Source organism: Babylonia areolata, chromosome 18, assembly GCF_041734735.1.
Source record: "Babylonia areolata isolate BAREFJ2019XMU chromosome 18, ASM4173473v1, whole genome shotgun sequence".
Lineage (NCBI taxonomy): Eukaryota > Metazoa > Mollusca > Gastropoda > Neogastropoda > Buccinidae > Babylonia > Babylonia areolata.
The window spans coordinates 25,133,142-25,151,855 of record NC_134893.1 but is presented as its reverse complement, the minus strand read 5'-3'; the positions used below and the strand labels follow the sequence as shown (position 1 = coordinate 25,151,855).

The window sequence follows — 18,714 nt, the reverse complement described above, 5'->3', positions numbered from 1 at the left end:
GAACCAACAACCACCACAGAACCTACAACCACTACAGAACCAGCAACCACCACAGAACCTACAACCACCACAGAACCTACAACCACCACAGAACCTACAACCACCACCACAACAACATGCGGAGAACCTACATGCATGTCAACCACGGAATCTACGACTTCTACTACCACTTCGACCACTTCTACAACACCCACTGCACGTGAGTAGACTGACTAGATTAATATCCATGTCAAAGAAAATTTCTTGTGCGTTTTCATGCATGCAGTTACATGTATGTATTGTAAGCCACTATCAGATGTTTGTAGCGCGACACAATTGTCCCCTCGTTCCCCATCGATGATAATCCAATTCATAGAAAGCACCTTTCCTTGTAAAACATGCTCAATAGCCATGTACACTGTAAAAAAAACGACGAGTAAAACATGCATTTAAACACTAAAATGAAAAACGTACGTCCATAACACTGCACAGACATCCAAGTATGTCCAGACAAAATTAACATTATACAAAAATCATTATACACAACACATTATGATGATCATACGTATACCATACCACAATACCTACGTAATAATGATAACAATGATAATGACATTTTGTACGCTCAATCAAATGAAACAAAAGCCCTGTTTGAAAAATACAATGACGCATGTATACTAAAAACACACGAATACACCCACACGCACAAATCCTCCCGCTCCGACTGCAACCCACAAATCCACACCCATCCCACACAAGATGTACACAAGCACATCTTAGCCGTTCAAGGCATATGAACATGTGTACGTTTAAAAATAGTACAAACAACAGAAGTAGAAAAATAGCCTGACTAAAACATAAAAGTGAAGACAAGAAGTTATTTACTGATCAAAATGACTGTAAATAAATGAGTTTTCAAAAAGTTTTTGAAAGAAGGGGAAGAAACAGCATGACGGACAGGAAACTGGAGTGAGTTTCATGCGGAAGAAGTCTGGAAAGAACAAGAGCGTTTTCCATTTGATCTGGTTCTGTAAGAGGGAATCTTTAAGAGACGGTCATCACCTGATGACCGGAGCTGGCGAGATAGAGAGTAGTAGTAATGTAGAAGCTCAGAAAAGTAAGAAGAAGGCATGCCTGTCATAAATTTGAAGCACGAGAGAGAGTTTGTATATTCTTTTCTCAGTAGGTAACCAGTGGAGAGAATGAAGGAGAGAAGTGATATGAGCAGATTTGGGAGAACTGAAGATAAGCCGTGCAGCATGGTTTTGGATTCTCTGAAGTCTGGATAACAAGTAGTTGGGGCACCCAGCGAGCAAAGAATGACAGTAATCAAGCCTAGATAGGACCAGGGAACAGAAAAGGGTTTTTGTTCCATCCAGAGACAGAAAGTGTTGAATAGAACTTATTCTACGTAACTCACGGTAACATATCTGACAGATCGAGGAAATCTGCCGTTCAAAAGATAGAGTCTGGTCAAAGTAAACACTAAGGTTGCGAACAGTTTTTGAAGTTGAAACATTGCAACCATTTATCTGAACAGATTGTGGGAGTGAAACAAAATTTAGCAGACGTTTAAGCGCAAGAAAGATCATCTCTGTCTTTTCGTCATTTACTGTAGTTTGTTGCATGTCATCCACGATTTTATGTCAGCTCTTCATTGTTGAGTAGAGGTGATAATCTCAGCAAGATTGTAGATTTATAATTCTATTGACAAGTTTATTTGCAGTTTGGAAAATTTGTTTGTGTACGTGTAGGTTAGTCTTCAACCATGGCTGAGAAAGTCTTCAACCATTGCCTCTCAGCCATTCTCCGTTCTCTCTTTGCTTCCTGTAGCTGGTACTGGGCAGAAGAGAACCAGGGGATGGGTAGCCGGTTGGAAATCTTGTGTAAAGTGGGTGGAGCGAATTTGGCAAGAAGATCTTGAAGGAGGAGATTGAGTTTGGTTGATTGAGGTTGGGTGTGGACAATTTTTTTATTTTAATAAGAAGCGTTAAGCAGCATTGACTTTAACGTATGCACTCATGTTGGAGTGAAAGTGGCTGTACTGTCACACCAGGAGAATTTCTCGACCTTTCATTACATCCCCATGCACATTCAAGTCGAGAGCGCGTCGCTACGGTGCACGCCATCCATATTAATTTCTTCCCGTGTATTTGTTTTCGTATCAAAGTAGAATTTTCTCAAGAATTTTGCCAGGGACAACCCTCTTGTTGCCGTGGATTCTTATACTTACGCTAAGTGCATGCTACACACGGGACCTCGGATTATCGTTTCATCCGAATAGCTAACGTCCAGACCGGGCACCAGTCAAAGTCTAGTGGAAGAGGGGGAGGGGGGATACTGGCGAGTGCGGGGATACGATCTCCTGCGTTCAGATTCTCTCCTGCTTTCTTGATGGACGCATACCACAAGGTCACCATTCCAATGATCTCCTTTTAACTCTCTCCTTACGGATGACAAAGTAGGAGACGATGGCAGCGTTTCACCGAAGCTGACGTCACTGAAACGTCACAGAACTACGATTCTAATAATTCTGAAGAGGTAGATAAGACAAGAAAGTCTGCATTCCAAACGCCGAAAGCTGTAAACTGTGCAATTTAGAGACTAACACTTACTTACCCACTCGCAATCAGGTGGGTTTTCTGCAGGTGAAAGGAAAGGAGAAAACAGACCGTCCTGAGTGAGTTAACATAAGTTGGTTCAGTTCTGGCTGGCTGTGTCCTCAAACGAGTTTAACAACCATGACATGAGCCTTCTGTACTCGGCTGAAACATGATTTGATTTGATTTGATTTGATTTGATGCTGCAGTGTGTCCTGGCCAAAAGCCGAAGGGCGGGAGGAAGGTGGCGGGTGGCGAGGACGCCTGTGACCACCCGGGGGTGGTTGGGGTGGTGGAGGACAGCACGGGGATCATCACGTGCACGGGTGTACTGCTCACCCCTTCAACCCTGCTCCTGGCTAAAGGCTGCAGTGACTTCTATGCTGCCCAGATTGGCGCAACGTGAGTGTGTGTGTGTGTGTGTGTGTGTGTGTGTGCGTGTGCGTGCGTGCGTGCGTGCGTGCGTGTGTGTGTGATTATATTTCTTGTTCTCTTTTATTTCTGTTTTCACTCTCTGTCTTTGTCTGTCTGTCTGTTTCTCCCTTTCTTTCTCTCTCTAATGTATGTTGGTCTTATCTCTCTCTATCGCCCTCTCTGTGTCCCTCTCTAGCTCTGTGTGCGTTTCTTCTCCCTCCCTCTCTTTAGGGCAGGAGGTACAAAAAGAATGATGACTGCTTATTCCAATTCCCATTATCAAAATGTATTCATTCATTCATTCATTCATCCCCTTCTCTATCTATCTATCTCTGTCTTCCTTTCTGTCTCTGTTTACCTCACTATCTGTTTGTCTGTCTGTCTGTCTGCCTATCTACTTGTCTGTGCGACTGGTTGGCTGGCTATCTCTGTCTCTGTCCATCCATCCCTATCTATCTATCTATCTATCTTCCCTCAACCTCACTTTATCTCTCCTCACTCTCTCTTTTTTCCGTCCCCTCTCTGTATCGATTGATTTATCTCAGTAAAAGTGTGTGTGTGTGTGTGTGTGTGTGTGTGTGTGTGTGTGTGTGTGTGTGTGTGTGTCGCGGTCGTGCGTGCGTGCGTGCGTGTTTGTGTATGTGTGTGTCGTTGTGTGGGGTGGTGGTGGGGGGGTGGTATGTGTGTGTATGTGTGGTTGTGTGTGTGTGTATGTGTGTGGGGAGTTGTGTGTGTGTGTGTGTGGGGGGGGGAGTTGTGTGTGTATGTGTATGTGTGTGTGTGTGTATGTGTGTGTTGCAGGTACACTTCACAAGGCGGCGGCACGGCAACGATCACGTTCACAGTGTATGCTGAAAACGGTGTTCAGAAAGTCAAGCTCAGCAATGCCACTGATTTTAAATGTAACTCCGTCTTCTGTCTCTGTCTGTCTGTCTGTCTGTCTTTTTGTCCGGCTGTCTGTCCGTCTTGTCTCTGTCATTAACGGCCTTTTAGCTTATTTCAGTTTCCTGTCCAGTTATCGGCTTTCTGTCTAATGTTGGCCTTTTGTCTGTTAGGGGCTGTCTGTCTAGTTGTTGGCTTTCTGACTGGTTTATCGACTGATCTGTTGATGGTTTTATGTGTGTTACTGGCTTTCTATCCTCATGTCTGCGTACGTACGTTATTTGTGTGAGTTGTTGTCAGGTCAGGTCATTAGATCTGCTACTGGTAACCTGTAATCCAGTACAACCTGTTCAGGGTCGGGTTGCCGGCGACTAAACCGGCACTCCCACCGCTCCCTTCCGGGACTGGTGAGGCGGGTGGCTAGACACCCTTATGGAGATCCATAAAAGGGCGTTGGCTCAGGAGAGCCACCGACGGCCATCTAGCTCCACTGTGCTGTGTGCATGCCACACGCAGTTGGCCCCCGGGGTGTGTCTACCCATGCATGCGAAGTCTGGATCCGGCAGAATCTGCGGAAGAAACCTATCGGTTCAACGGAGAGGAAGGCGGTTACAGCAACGCACTGTGGAGTGCAGAGAGCAAGATGAGACACCGAAAGGATATCTTGGTCATCCACTGCATCCGTGCTCATCCTCCAGTCGTCTCGACTTAGTCTTGCCACTGGAAATTGGTGGACCCGGACGAGAGAGTGAGGTTGACGTTGCGCAACTCCTCTTCACTTTAAACAAACTCAGGAAGCTACTGAACATCAAGTGGCAAGACAAGACCCCAGACACAGAGGTGCTCGCAAAAGCCACCCTTCCCAGCATCTTCACCATCCTGATGCAGTCCCAGCTTCGCTGGGCTGGACACGTGGCGCGCATGCCAGACCATCGGCTGCCCAAAAGGCTCTTCTATGGCGAGCTGCAACAAGGGAAGAGATCACGGAGGTCAGAAGAAGCGCTTCAGAGATACTCTGAAAGTCTCTCTGAAGGCGTTTGATATCAACCCTGACTCCTGAGAGGAATCTGCAGTGGACCGTGACAAATGGCGTGCTGCTGTGCACAAAGGCGCCAAGTTGTGCGAGGCCAACAGGACTGCTGCAGCTGTTCAGAAGAGGCAGGCCAGAAAGTCACGGGCAGACAATGGTATGCCTGTCTTTGTCTGCCCCAACTGTTAGCGAACATTTCGTGCGCAGATTGGACTATTCAGCCATCTGCGCATTCACAGATAGATTCATGAGCATCCTCCCCCCCACCCCACCACCACCCTCCCCCCATCCCCCAGCTGGATGACAACGATAGTCATCATCGATCTCGATGGACACACACCACCACCATTTGTGTGAGTATGTACACGAGTGGATATGCACAGGTTCGCTGAATATGGCCCACTTTATATTCTCTTTTGCCTTTTGTGTATCTTGCATTTCAATTATATTTGACTTCGTCATTTCGTTCTTTATTTGATATCATTTTAGCTTCATGCATCATGCATACATGTGGTATGTTCTCAGGGCATGACCAACGCATTGGATCTATGTTCAGTAGATCAGGCATTAGACCAACCCCCCCTTCCCCCTCCATGTTTAAAACAAAATACAGTGGATGTGGCATAGCGTATATGGATAAGTCCGCACGCTTTAACGCCTACTTGAAACTGAAACTGATAAGACGCAACTGTAAATTCACAGATTTAAAAATATATATATTTTGGCTCGGGTACATGTAAATTAAACGTATAAAGCACAATCACCTGTAAAACGTGAGCATTTAATAACAACCTTCTTCTTCTTCGTGGGCTGCAACTCCCACGTTCACTCGTATGTAACGAGTGGGCTTTTACGTGTTTGACCAATTTTTACCCCGCCATGTAGGCAGCCATATTCCGTTTTCGGGGGTAATGATAAAGGAATATAAGATAGGCATTACTACCACTGTGCAGACTCTCCCAACGAAGACGGCACAGTGAGCGTAGAGCTTCCCTCGCCCATCAGCAGCAGCGGAGCCTGCAACACTGTGGCTTGTGTGTATGACGACAGAACCATGAGTGGGCGTGTGGCCTTCGACAAGTGCCACCTGGCCGGCTATGGTGTTACTTCCTCAACTGAAAGTGAGGGGGGTCTGTGTGTGGGAGTGGGAGGTGTGGGATCGGGGTGTATGCAATGTGTGTGTGGGGGGGGGGGGGGTGGGGGGGGGGGAGGGTGTGGGGGGAGGGGAGGGGATTGCAGTGTGTGGTGTGTGTGTGTGTGTGTGTGTGTGTGTGTGTGTGTGTGTGTGTAGGGTGCCGTGTGTGTGTGTGTGTGTGTGTGTGTGTGTGTGTGTGTGTTTTGAAGAAATTCCTGACATCCTAACTATCTCGTGCTTCTAACATCATCACAAAAAAGCGTGTTCCATTTATTTTTCAGAAAGTGCGAGCTAACAATTGGCAACACACTGCTGATTTTGTTGTTCAGTTGTTGTTGAAATATGTTCTTTTGCATTTGTGCCGATGGCTGCTCTGAGACGGAGAAGAGAGGCAATTACACGTAGACATGCAACGCCAAATGCCGCCTTTAGTACATTGTGCACGAAACTATTGTCACAGCCTGTAGAACGTACGGGTGCGTGTGTGCATTTTGTGCAGGACATCTTCGTTTTGGAGGAAAAGGTTTTACTGTTATCATTTTTCCATTGCAGTTGTTAATGTGTGCTGTTGATGTTTCAAGTGTTGTTCAGTTTTAACCATTACTGTTTTGAAATTATGCTACTTAGCGACTAACCTTGGGGGGCCGGGGGTGGGGGTGGGGGATGGGGGTGGGGGGGGCAGGAAGAGGGGGGGGGGCACACCCTCCCCTCGCACCGAAAATCAGAAGTGCACTCACAAACAGACACAGACACAGGCGCGCACACACAGACACACAGACACACACATAAAAACACACACACGCGCGCGCGCGCAATAACGATTGAAATAAAAGTTCAGTTGCCGTGTACAAACCTCAGCGGGAAGCTCTCATTCAAAATTGCTGTGTACAGTTCTGGATTTTTGAAACTCAGATGCAACAACAATGTTTGATGTCCGTATGTTCACCTTGTATACCACTGTTTATACCATGTAAAAATTCACTTCTGGGCCAGATGGTCTGAAAACAAATATTTTAAATACTGTTATTGTTATCGGTATAGATAACACGTGCTGCTGCCAAACAACAAAGCAAATTTCTGCGTGTGCCAAAGTACAGACAATAAAGTTTGTGTGTGTGTGCGTGTTCGTGTGTGTATTCGTGTGTGGTGCCATCCATTTCTAACTTTTAGAATATTCTTTTCTTTTATCTTATTCGTTTGGTTTTTTCGTTTGTTTGTTTGTTTTATGTTGAACACGTGCTGCTGCCAAACAAGAAAGCAAATCTCTGTATGTAATCTAAGTACAGACAATAAATTTGTGTGTGTGTGTGTGTGTTCGTGTGTGTATGTATTGGTGTGTGGTGTTGCCAACAGTGATATACACGGGCGTGCTCAAGTCCGTCCCTATTACCCGGAAAGTGACCGACCCGTGCTGCTCAGCCATGATCCGCGAGGACACGCAGTTCGACACTGAGGCCTCCGTCACCGTCACCACCCAGCCTCTCCTGCAAACCGTGTGTCTGGCCTCCCAGTCTGCAGCAACGTGCATGGTCTGTCCCTCCTTCTCCTACTCTACTCCTACTCCTCTTCCTCCTCCTCTTTTTCTCCTCCTGTCTGGCATCCCCCGTCCAGAGCGGTGTGCATGGTCTGTTCATGCTTCTCCTTCTCCTCCTCCTCTCTTTCTCCTCCTATTCATACTCCTCATCCTCCCCCTTCTCTCATTCTCCTCTTATTACTTCTCCTCCTCCTTCTTGTCCTCTTTTTCTCCTCCAGCCTGGCTTCCCAGGTCTGGAGCGGCGTGCATGGTCCGTTCCTCCTACTCCTCCTTCTCCTCCTCTCTTTCTCCTCCTATTCATACTCCTCCTCCTCTCCCCTTCTCCTCCTCCTCCTCGTCCTCTCTTTCTCCTGTTTGGCTTCCCAGTCTGGAGCGGTATGCATGGTCTGTTCCTCCTCCTCCTTCTCCTCCTCCTCCTCTTCTCTTCCTCCCCCTGTTCCTCCTTCTCCCCCTTTTCCCCATCTCCTTCTATTACTTCTCCTTCTCATCCTCTCTTTCTCCTCCTGTCTGGCATCCCAGTCCGGACCGGCATGCATGGTCTGTTGCTACTCCTCCTCCCCATTCTCTCTTTCTCCTCTTATTACTTCTCCTCCTCCACTCTTTCTCCTGTTATTCCTCCTTCCCCCCCCACCCCCCTTATCTCCTCCTATTACTTCGCTTTCCCCTTCTCTCTTTCTCCTCCTATTTCTTCTGCTCCTTCTCGTCGTCGTCCTGTCTTTCTCCTTCTGTCTGGCTTCTCAGGTCTAGAGCGGTGTGCATGGTCTGTTCCTCCTACTCCTCCTTCTCCTCCTCTCTTTCTCCTCCTATCATACTCCTCCGCCTCCCCCTCTTCTCTCCTTCTCCTCCTATCACTTCTCCTCCTCCTTCTCGTCATCTCTTTCTCCTGTTTGGCTTCCCAGTCTGGAGCGGCATGCATGGTCTGCTCCTCCTCCTCCTTCTCCTCCTCCTCCTCCCCCCTTCTCTCTTTCTCCTCCTGTTACTTCTGCACCTCCTTGTCGTCGTCCTGTCTTTTGTCCTCCAGTCTAGCTTCCTAGGTCTGAAGCAGCATGCATGGACAGTAGCTCCTGCTCCTCCTCCTCCTCCTCTCTTTCTCCTGTTACTGCTCATCCTTCTCCTTCTCTGTTTCTCCTCCTGTCTGGCATCCCCAGTCCGGAGCGGCATGTATGTCAGGTCAGTTGCTCCTACTCCTCCTTCTCCTCCTCTCTTTTCTCCTCCCGTTCCTCGTACTGTTGAGCTAATAGTTTACCTTCTGTTATCTGCCTCTTTCAGTGCCTTCTGTGCTGATGGTCACAACGTTCCGACTTGTGTTGTTGTTTTTTTGTTGTTGTTTTTTTGTTTGTTGTGGTTTTGTTGTTGTTGTTTGTTTTTATTATCGGGTACCACGTGCTTTGTGTACGTCCCTGTGTGACCTTGCAGGCGCGCTTGCGCTTGCGCTTGCGCGCGCGCGCGCGTGTGTGTGTCCTGGTGTCGCAGTGTAAATTACGATGATATATCAGTACATAAATAAACAACTTAACTGATTCATTGATAGACATAAACAAAAAAAAACAACAACAAAAAGCAAACAAACAAACAAATAAATAAACAACTGATAATAAATAAATGAACAAATAAATGAATACAAAGATAAATAAGTAAATGAATGAATAAATAAATGAACAGATAAATAAAAAAAATAGATGAATAGACAGATGAATAAATAAATAAAATACACGGATAATTCAGTCAGCTCATACCTCTCTCTCTCTCTCTCTCTCTCTCTCTCTCTCTCTCTCTCTCTCTCTCTCTCTCTCATCTTTCTCTTCTTCTTCGTGCGATTGCACGTCACGAGGATGTGGGCCTGATTTTTCCCTTGTGTCTCCATGTATCCAAATAGGGTTTCTTGGATTAAAAATGATTTTGAACCTTGAACCTTTAAAACTCTTTCCAAACTGAACCCATTTTGACATATGCAGTTGAAGTGTGGAGTATGGAAGAATAATGTAAACAAATTGAAGGCATTCATACATTTGCCATGAAAAGTTTTTTTTAATGTGCCCCTGCATGCATCACTCAAGCAGCTTTATGGTGAAAATGGAAGATACCCACTGCATATCAGAACATCAGTGAAATGTATCAGATATTGGCTGAAATTGGTTACGCTTCCTATGTCCAGACTGTGTAGGCAGGCATACGAAATGCTTTTGTTACAACATGAATGGGTCCATTACAACTGGGTATCGAATGTTAAAAATGTCGAATCAAAAAATGGCTTTGGGATTGTATGGCTAAGTCCAGTTTTATCTCTGAATTTAAAGACAGACTTATTTCATGTAGGAAGCAAAACTGGCAAACGGAAATAGAGAGTAATGATAAATACAGATGGTTTAATTCTTTCAAAAGTTTTTTTCAGGCAGAAAAGTGCTTGTCATTTGTCACAAATAAGTGGCACAGAGATAACCTTATTAGAATTCGTCTCAGAGTTAGTGGTCTAAAAAGTTGTAAAAGATGGTTCTTAGTTGTTAACGAAAATCTGTCCGATCTTAATTGTCCATCATATGGAGACGGAATGGAAGATGAAGTTGATTTTTCTGTTTCATTGTACTACTTACGGTTCACATGAGGAAAAACTGTTAAAAACTGGACTCGTTCACTGATGTTCCTGATCAAAACAGTGTGGCGAACATTTTTTTTTTATGTGACAATGAATTTGTTTTAAAGGAATCAGTGAGATTCATTGCAAAAGCAATGCAAATAAGAAAAAAGAAAATGGAAGTTATTTGTGACAACATTTAACGTTCTGGGAATTCGTTTCAAGATGATCCTCTGTCCGCGCGTCTGCGCGCGTGTGTGTGTTTGTGTGACTACCGGTGAGGAGGATGAGTGGGTGTGCGGGGTGTGTGAGTGAGGTGTGTATGTGTGACGATTTGGGGGAGGGGAAGGGTGGATTAAGACAGGGGAGAGGGTGGGATGGTTGCGACTTGGCGCTCACGATCTTGCGCGAAACTGAGCGTGCGTGAATTTGTTTCTGTTTGAGAGCATGCGTGCGCGTCGGTGTTTATAGTTCAAACGATCATGCAATTTACTAGAGGTGTGTTCACAAGTATGTGTGTCTGAAGGGCGTTGTAACGACGAATGGACATTGAAAGCTTAGTCATTGTCATTGCATTCTCTCTCTCTCTCTCTCTCTCTCTCTGCACGCCGCCGTGCATTCAGGGAGACCAAGGAGGACCCATCTACTGCCCGGCGGACACTGGAGAACTGGTCATGGTGGCACTGGCCGGTGGTCAGTTTTGTCAAAAGGACGCCCTCTTCTCCGCCATTGACCACACGGAGGGTGTCTTCGCCAATGCTATATAGAAACCGATGTCCATCCATGTCCGCCCAGTCAGTGAAGTCGTTGTGTATGTAGTGGCAGCTACCGTCGTTGTTTCCAAACTGAAATAAAGGATTGGGGTAACTTGTGGGTGATTTATTTTATCTATTTATTTTTATTTATTTTATTTTATTCCATTTTTACAATATAATGTTCATGAGTTGGTGATGTTTCACGTGGCGTCCCCATTGGTGGATCGGCTCATCACGTGATCATGACTTGGCGGAATTAGACAGTCTTTCGCTTCGGTTTCTCTTTGTTAAATGTTTTCATCGACCAGGTCTTTTTTTTTTTCAAGTGGGCTGTTTCGTTGAATGAAAATGAAATGATTAAAACTGACAACAAATAGGTTATTTTCATCCCTTTCGCAAACAGGAGTGATTGATAAGTATGTTAATGATAACCCCCGATACCCCCGAAAAACTGTCGTCGCTCTTGCAAGAAACATCCAAATGCTTCCTGGATATTCAAAATTGGATGACTCTAAATAAGTTTTAATTGAACGCGGACAAAACTTAAGCAATGATCATAGGAACTAAACAAAAAGTCTCTTCCATCACAACTGACACAATCAAACTTGGCAGTACATCCATCCCTCTTTCCAGTTCAGTCAGGAACCTCGGCGTTGTCCTTGACAACACACTATCCATGCAAAAATTTATCAGTCAGACATGTCAATCCTGCCTTACTGTCAACTGCGGCGCATCAGTTCCATCCGGAAATATCTGTCCATTGACGCAACATCTAGACTTGTTTCTCTCATTCTCTCTCGCCTTGACTACTGTAACTCTCTATTGTCTGGTTTGTCTGCTTCATCCATTCAGTCCCTTCAGCGCATACAAAACTCTGCTGCCCGACTCTGTCCTCAGAAAGAAAAGATCTGAGCACATCACTCCTCTTTTGCAACATCTCCACTGGCTCCTCTGACACCGAATAAAGTACAAGATCAGCAGTCTATGCTACAAATGTATTCACAAATCAGCCCCTTCCCATCTCTGTGGCTGCCTTCACCTCTACACTCCATCTCGTTCAATACGATCAGCTTCGGATCCACTCTATTTACGCATACCCAGATTCAAACTCTTGACTGTTGGCCGCCGTTCTTTCTCTGTCTCTGGACCTTGCACTTGGAATGAACTTCCTCTTTCGCTTCGTCAAGTCTCCACACTCAGCTCTTTCAAGTCTGGCCTTAAAACCCACCTCTTCCCAAAAAAGCCTCCCTTGTCTTCAGTTTCTCCAGTTTTAGAGTTATGCGTGCGTGAGAATGACTGGTGCGAAAGCGCTTTGATTTGTCTATGCACAAGAATCAGCGCAATATAAATACCATTATTATTATTAATTGTCATTGTTGTTGTTTTCAGAGTGACTGTTGTTCAAAAGCAAACAGTTCAAAAAGCACTTAATGCTGTTTTTATTGTTGGTGATGCTGTTGCTGTTAGTTTTGTTTCAGTGAATTTGTTTTTTCAAATTCCCTGGATTGAAAAAGGTGGCTTAATCGCCAGATCTATTAAAAAAAAATTCAGATGATGACATACATGAGGACTGCTGATTGATGATTTTTCTATGAATATCCACATATTCAAAATTGTGTATCTCACTACACAGCTTTGAAGAAACATAATAATAATAATAATAATGAGAATGATAATAAGACAGTTCTGTACATATGTATCGGATGACTGAACGGTAGCAATACCAAGTACTCAGTCTATTTTCGGGTTAAAATTAAAGTGGGATGCAATGATGTCGAACTCCTATTCACCAAGTGTGTCAAGATGTTACATCTTTGTGTTGGTGGTTTGTCTCGTGCATTGATCGGTCTTCATTGTCTTCCAGACAGTGTTTTCTGTCCTCTGCTGTTGCTGGTAGAACCGAAAGTTCTTTGGGAATAAAATTCCTGAGATGGACTGAGACAAACAGAAATAAGAAAGGAATAAAGAAATGGAGCAGATAAACACGCGAGATCGTGTGTGTGTGTGTGTGTGTGTGTGTGTGTGTGTGTGTGTGTGTGTGTGTGTGTGTGTGTGTGTGTGTGTGTGTGTGTGTGTGTGTGTGTGTGTGTGTGTGATGCCAAAAGAAGTAAAGTGACTTCCTCACCACCAGTGATGTAAAAATCACTTCCCCATCCCCTCAAAAAGACCGAAGTATAGTGACTCCACTATTCTCGGAGAAGAAACAGTACCCCCATACCCCCCCCCCCCCCCCCCCCCCCCCACACACACACATTCGGGAACGCATACACCCAAAGAGGCCAGAGCGATGCTTGGTTTCAGCAATCTCTTTTCAACATGTGTGCTTCTACAGCATAGCACATCTCACATTCGCCATCATTGATAGTAACCATTGAAACACGCATGGTTTGTGCTTTCAAAAACAGCTGCAACAATTGATGCTTCCATGTGATCTAACACACCTATCACAGTACCATCTACGTATCCTTATATGCGATAATCACCAGATAACACTCAAAAAAACATGTCATCATTATTAGTATATCTGCTGTTGCATCGGTTTGTGTAAACAGCGTAAGATCATCTTAGCTTGACAGCTCGCCACAATGATGCACAAAATAGCAACATTCATCATACATACAGAACAGTGCAGAGAACGTGGCTTAGTGAAAAAATAAATGCACATTTTCAGTGTGAAATCGTCTTTTTTAAAATATTTTTTAGAGCATGCAAACCAACTTTACAATTAGACAATATGTGAAAGTAAGCGAAAGTATTTTTCTTATTCCAAAATGAGCTCTAGAAGTCTCGTACATATAAACAAGGTATCTAACTGAGTATGCATACAAAGTGGGTTCTTTTTATGCTTTACTCAATTGCAAACCTTTTTATTTCTAATTAAGTAGGAAGGTGGCAGAATGGTGAAGATGCTCACCTGCTAATACAGAGTCCGTGAGGGTGCTGAGTTCGAATCCCGCTCCCACCCTCTCCTCCAACTGAGCGTCTAGTCAATCGGAGGAGACGATAAACCGAGGCACCCTATAGCAGCACGCACTTGATGCACCGAAAAAGAACCCATGGCAACGAGAGTGTTGTTCTCTGGGAAAATTATGTTGAAAAAATCCACTCTGATAAGTACACAAATATGTATGTATGCACTCAAGGCCTGACTGAGCGCGATCGGGTTTGCTGCTGGTCAGGCAACTGCCTTGCAGATGTGGTGTAGCGTATGGATTTGTCCGAACATAGTGACGCCTCCTTCAGAAACTGGAATCTAAATGCATTCATACATTTGAACTTCATTTTCTTTCATAGTTATTTTCACATAATTTATGCTTAAACTGTGATTTTCATGGAATTTCGTGATTTTGGCAATAAGAAAAAAAACCCATTTGTTTTGTCGGACACACCTAACGTTCAGCACAAATTTAAACCACCACTATACACGGCCAAAAAGCAGTCTTCGTCTGTAGATGATTGAGAAATGTCACCATTCCTACCACAGAACTAACACTTTAAAAGGACAGATATGTTCTTCTTATGGGCAAGACAAACAGCTTGGTGGTCTCGATGATTTTAAAACAAAGATCAAAGATGAAAATATTGCGGCTAAATGAAATATTTAGTGTGTCGGTGGGGAATCAAGTAGTCCTTATCTCAAGGAGGAAAAAAAATCCCGCAGAAGTCTTTCTCTGAGACATCGCAAAACAGTGCCGTTCAACAACAAACTTGACAAGGGAAATTACCCTTCCTTCCCATGAAACAGCCAGACGATCATCTCCCTTACCAGACAAAGTAAGCAACAGTTTCTTTGGGACTACAAATAATTTTGGTCAGATAAAAAAAAGACGAAAAAAACAAAACAATGTGAATTCAAAAACTAAGCTGTTTCCTTTTGCACAGAGGTCAATATCATTAGGAGTACTATTGCTGCTGCCTCTCCTGAAACAGACAAGACAGTGGTAACGACTAAACTAAAACCTGGCTTTCTTCCCTCCTGGAACAAAATATTGCCAGGACTATAAAAAAAAAAACCCATCTCTTTTCCAGACAAAAAAAGAAGTTCATGACATAATATCTACAACAGGAGAAAAATCATCACCAGAAACACGCCAGACAAAATCATTGTGCGAAGAGCTGAGTACGGCCCTATCTCACGCAATGCTGCTCTCCAATTAAGCAAAAAAATAGTGAAGTTCCTTCCAGTACTCCAAAATGCGAGATACGTGTTTCACAACTCCAAATAGCTTTGAGTTTCATCCACAAAAAAAAAAAGAAAAAAAGAAAAGAAAAAAAAAATTCTGCCGTTCAAATAACGATGAATGAGCCAAGTCTTCCTTCGATTTTCCTTCGTTCTGTTCTGCCAGCAATCCTGACTTTCTCGCCACCATTCACAGCCAGACTGGCTGTACAATCTGTCCACAAACTTGTTTTCTTCGGTAAAGACATAAACATTGCCGCATTCACTCAGGACTCCAACCACGTTTTAACACTAACGACTTACTTTTGCTAGAACAAGGGTTAATATCAAAGACAACAATCAGCACTAAAGTAAAACCCGTAAAGGTACGCATAGAATACGCGTTCCAAATTCAGAACAGTCGACAATGCTTCAACTTGAACAAGAGTTTTCATCATTGACAATAATAAGCTCTGTTGTCGAACCCGTAAGCATGAACACATAACAGTCAACTGTAGATGTGTGTGTGTGTGTGTGTGTGTGTGTGTGTGTGTGTGTGTGTGTGCATGCGCGTGTGTGCGTGTGTGTGTTTGTGTGTGTGTGTGTGTGTGTGTGTGTGTGTGCTTATGTGTGTGTGTTCGCGCAATCAAGTGTGGGGGTGGGAGTGTGAGAGGGGGGAGGGTAAGGAATCAGCCACTGTTCAAAGTTTCATTGCACAATGAATAACCAAGCAGTCGAGAACACGGTATCGTTTCAGGACCTGTGTGCCAGGTCATGCTAACTCGCGGTAGGTTGTATCTTTGGTTTTTGGTTCGTTAAAAATGTATCCATCAATGACTGTACATTTTTTGTACACACATAAAGTGGTACAGGCGCAACCGTATCCCCTCCTCTCAACCACACATGCACACACACACACGCGCGCACTCATACAAACGCACACACACGCACTCGCACAACCACACACACAGACACACACGTACAAACAAACACACACACATACATACACAAACATACACACACGCACGCGCGCGCGAGCGCGCGCAAACATGCTATAGAGTGTGTGACGGACTTTCACTCTGGACTCAGTTTTATTATCTTTTCCGCAAAATATGCAGTGGACCTTCTTGACGGCGCTACATCGGCAACTGTGGCGATAACAGTCTCTTTCTTACACCTCCATCACATCACCCACCCACACATCGTCTCTAAACATAGCCCTCGTCCTCTCTCTCTCTCTCTCTTTCTCTCTCTTGCACACACACACACACACACACACACACACACACACACACACACACACACACACAAACACACACATACATACACCACATCACACACATCGCATCACCCACCCACACATCCTCTCTAAGCATACACCGAATCATCTATGTCTGTCTGTCTGTCTGTCTCACACACACACAAACACACATACATACATACATGCATACATACACACATACATACATACAAGTTCTTGTTTTTGTTCTTGTCGCTTATAGTCCAGCCGACCACACAGGGCCATATCAGGACTGTCAAACCCTACAAATGCTCAATCGTGTCAACACAAAACTGTCACATCTACAACAACAAAAAAAGAAAGAAAAAAAAAGCAAGAACGAAAAAACTACAACAAAAACAAAACAAACAAACAAACAAAAAACAACTACTAAGACAAACCCACAAAACACAGTTCATGACACAGTGTCCAAACCATTTACCTCCTTATAGCAAATAAGACATGGCCATTCTGAGGACGCCAGCCATTCCACTTAATTTATCATCCCCAGATTTTAAAAAAGATCGCAAAAAAAAAGAAAACAAACAACAATACTTCAAAACCAAACAAAAAATATGTGAAAAAGGCCATATATGCAAATAACACTGCAGAATGGGCAGCTAGTGCCCATCCCAGTGTTTACGTCTCACTACCTAATCGCCAGAGCAAAACAGCACAGACAGAATATCGAAGACTGCGGAAAAGAGAAAAAAGTGTCAAGGCTTGCTTGAAAAAAAAGGAAGGCAGAAAAAGGAGACTACAGTGAAGAAAGAAAAAAGACAGAAACAAAGAGAGTGATAGAAAAGGGGAAATTTCTAGCACAGAATTTCCAGAAGGTGGGGATGCTATTTACACTGAATGACCCCCGGCATCCCCACGGGGGGCTCACACACACACACACACACACACACACACACACACACACACACACACACACACACACACACACACACACATACATATTACATACATATATACACACACACTCGCGCGTAATATATTTACCAAAAGCCTCCGTTCAGTATTTGGCATTCTGTGCGCATCATTAAGGTTGTTGTTTTTTTTCCAAATATGTCATGAATTTACCATCATGTGACACAAACGATACGAAGGGCGAAAACTGACTTTTGAAAATGGTTCCAACGCTTCATTATTTGTCCTCAAAGCAGACTGTCCTTGTTGTTTGTCTTCCCTTTCAGCAGTTTAAGGAAACCATGGCAATCGATGGAAAATTCTCATTCATATGTACGTATTCTTCAACTGACAGACTTTGCTGGTACAGTACAATAGTCATCTGCATCCCGACTAGATGATGTTGATGAACAGTTTTTGCATTGTCACACTGTTCTGGGTATACAGTAGGCACTTGTTTGTACATAATACAACTTAAATCAACTTTGATTGTATGACGTATTTGATGCCAACATGTGAAAAAAATTGTCTGCAAATGGTCACAATCAGGTCAATCAATGACAGCACAAATTAATGCAGACCTGAAAATAAAAAAAAGAAAAGAGCTTTGACCCTGTCATAACGGTCGCAATAACGTCATTCAATGGCAGTGAACATACAGGTGTTTAAACACATTTGGCCTTTTATAATCGCAATTATTTCATGCAGTGCCAATAAACATGCACTCTTTCAAAAGAGGTTGGACCTATTATAGATGGACGAACATCTCTCACTGGACAGGTCTGATAGTGGGTTTCATTCCAGTGCATTATGAAAGCAACATGATCTTTATTGTGTTTATATCCATGGGATGAATTATGCATCTCGGAGAGAGAGAGAGGAAAAAAAAAACCTCCGAAAAAACGATATGTTGGTCCGATGCAGGAGATGAAATCACGCTACCATCTTTATCATCATAAAAATAATACAGGGGATGGTGCTGACCATCGATTATCGCTTTTCATTGACTTTTTTTTTTACAAGCCAGGTTTTAAGATAACCTTGCCATCAACAAAGTGGAAAACAGTATAGTGACGCCTTCGTCAGAACAAGAAACACGATAATGCTGCACCGAGGTGGACGATGAATTCACGATTTGTCAGTGCTAGCTCTGTTGGCAAAAGAAGCGGCGAAGAGGGTGAGAGACAGGTGCTGATGCGGGGACAGAGAGCGATGTTCGTTGTATTTCTGAGACTATCCCTACAAACCCCACGGAAAACCAAAGCATTCATTTCTTGTGCGAGCTATGTTTTCTCAGAAAAAAAAACCCCAACATAATACATGTTATGTGTGTCTTCGAATGCGTATGTCCGTGTGTGTCCATTTATTGTCGCTGTGCTCGAGACGTATGTTTCTGAGTGCCATGTTGATGTGCTTGTGTTTGTGTCTATCCCCGTGCATAATATGTTAGTTGTGTTGAAATG

The 18,714-nt window shown here is 43.9% G+C and overlaps 1 protein-coding gene across 1 annotated transcript; it reads left to right on the top strand.

The window, feature by feature from the left end:
- Positions 1-40: 40 nt before the first annotated feature.
- On the top strand, positions 41-10,941 carry LOC143292154 (uncharacterized). Its single transcript, XM_076602341.1, has 6 exons — positions 41-199; positions 2,789-2,981; positions 3,795-3,895; positions 5,859-6,026; positions 7,394-7,569; positions 10,770-10,941. Exons 1-6 carry the CDS (start codon positions 136-138, stop codon positions 10,911-10,913), a joined length of 846 nt encoding a protein of 281 aa, XP_076458456.1. The 5' UTR covers positions 41-135; the 3' UTR covers positions 10,914-10,941.
- The last annotated feature ends 7,773 nt before the right edge of the window (positions 10,942-18,714 follow it).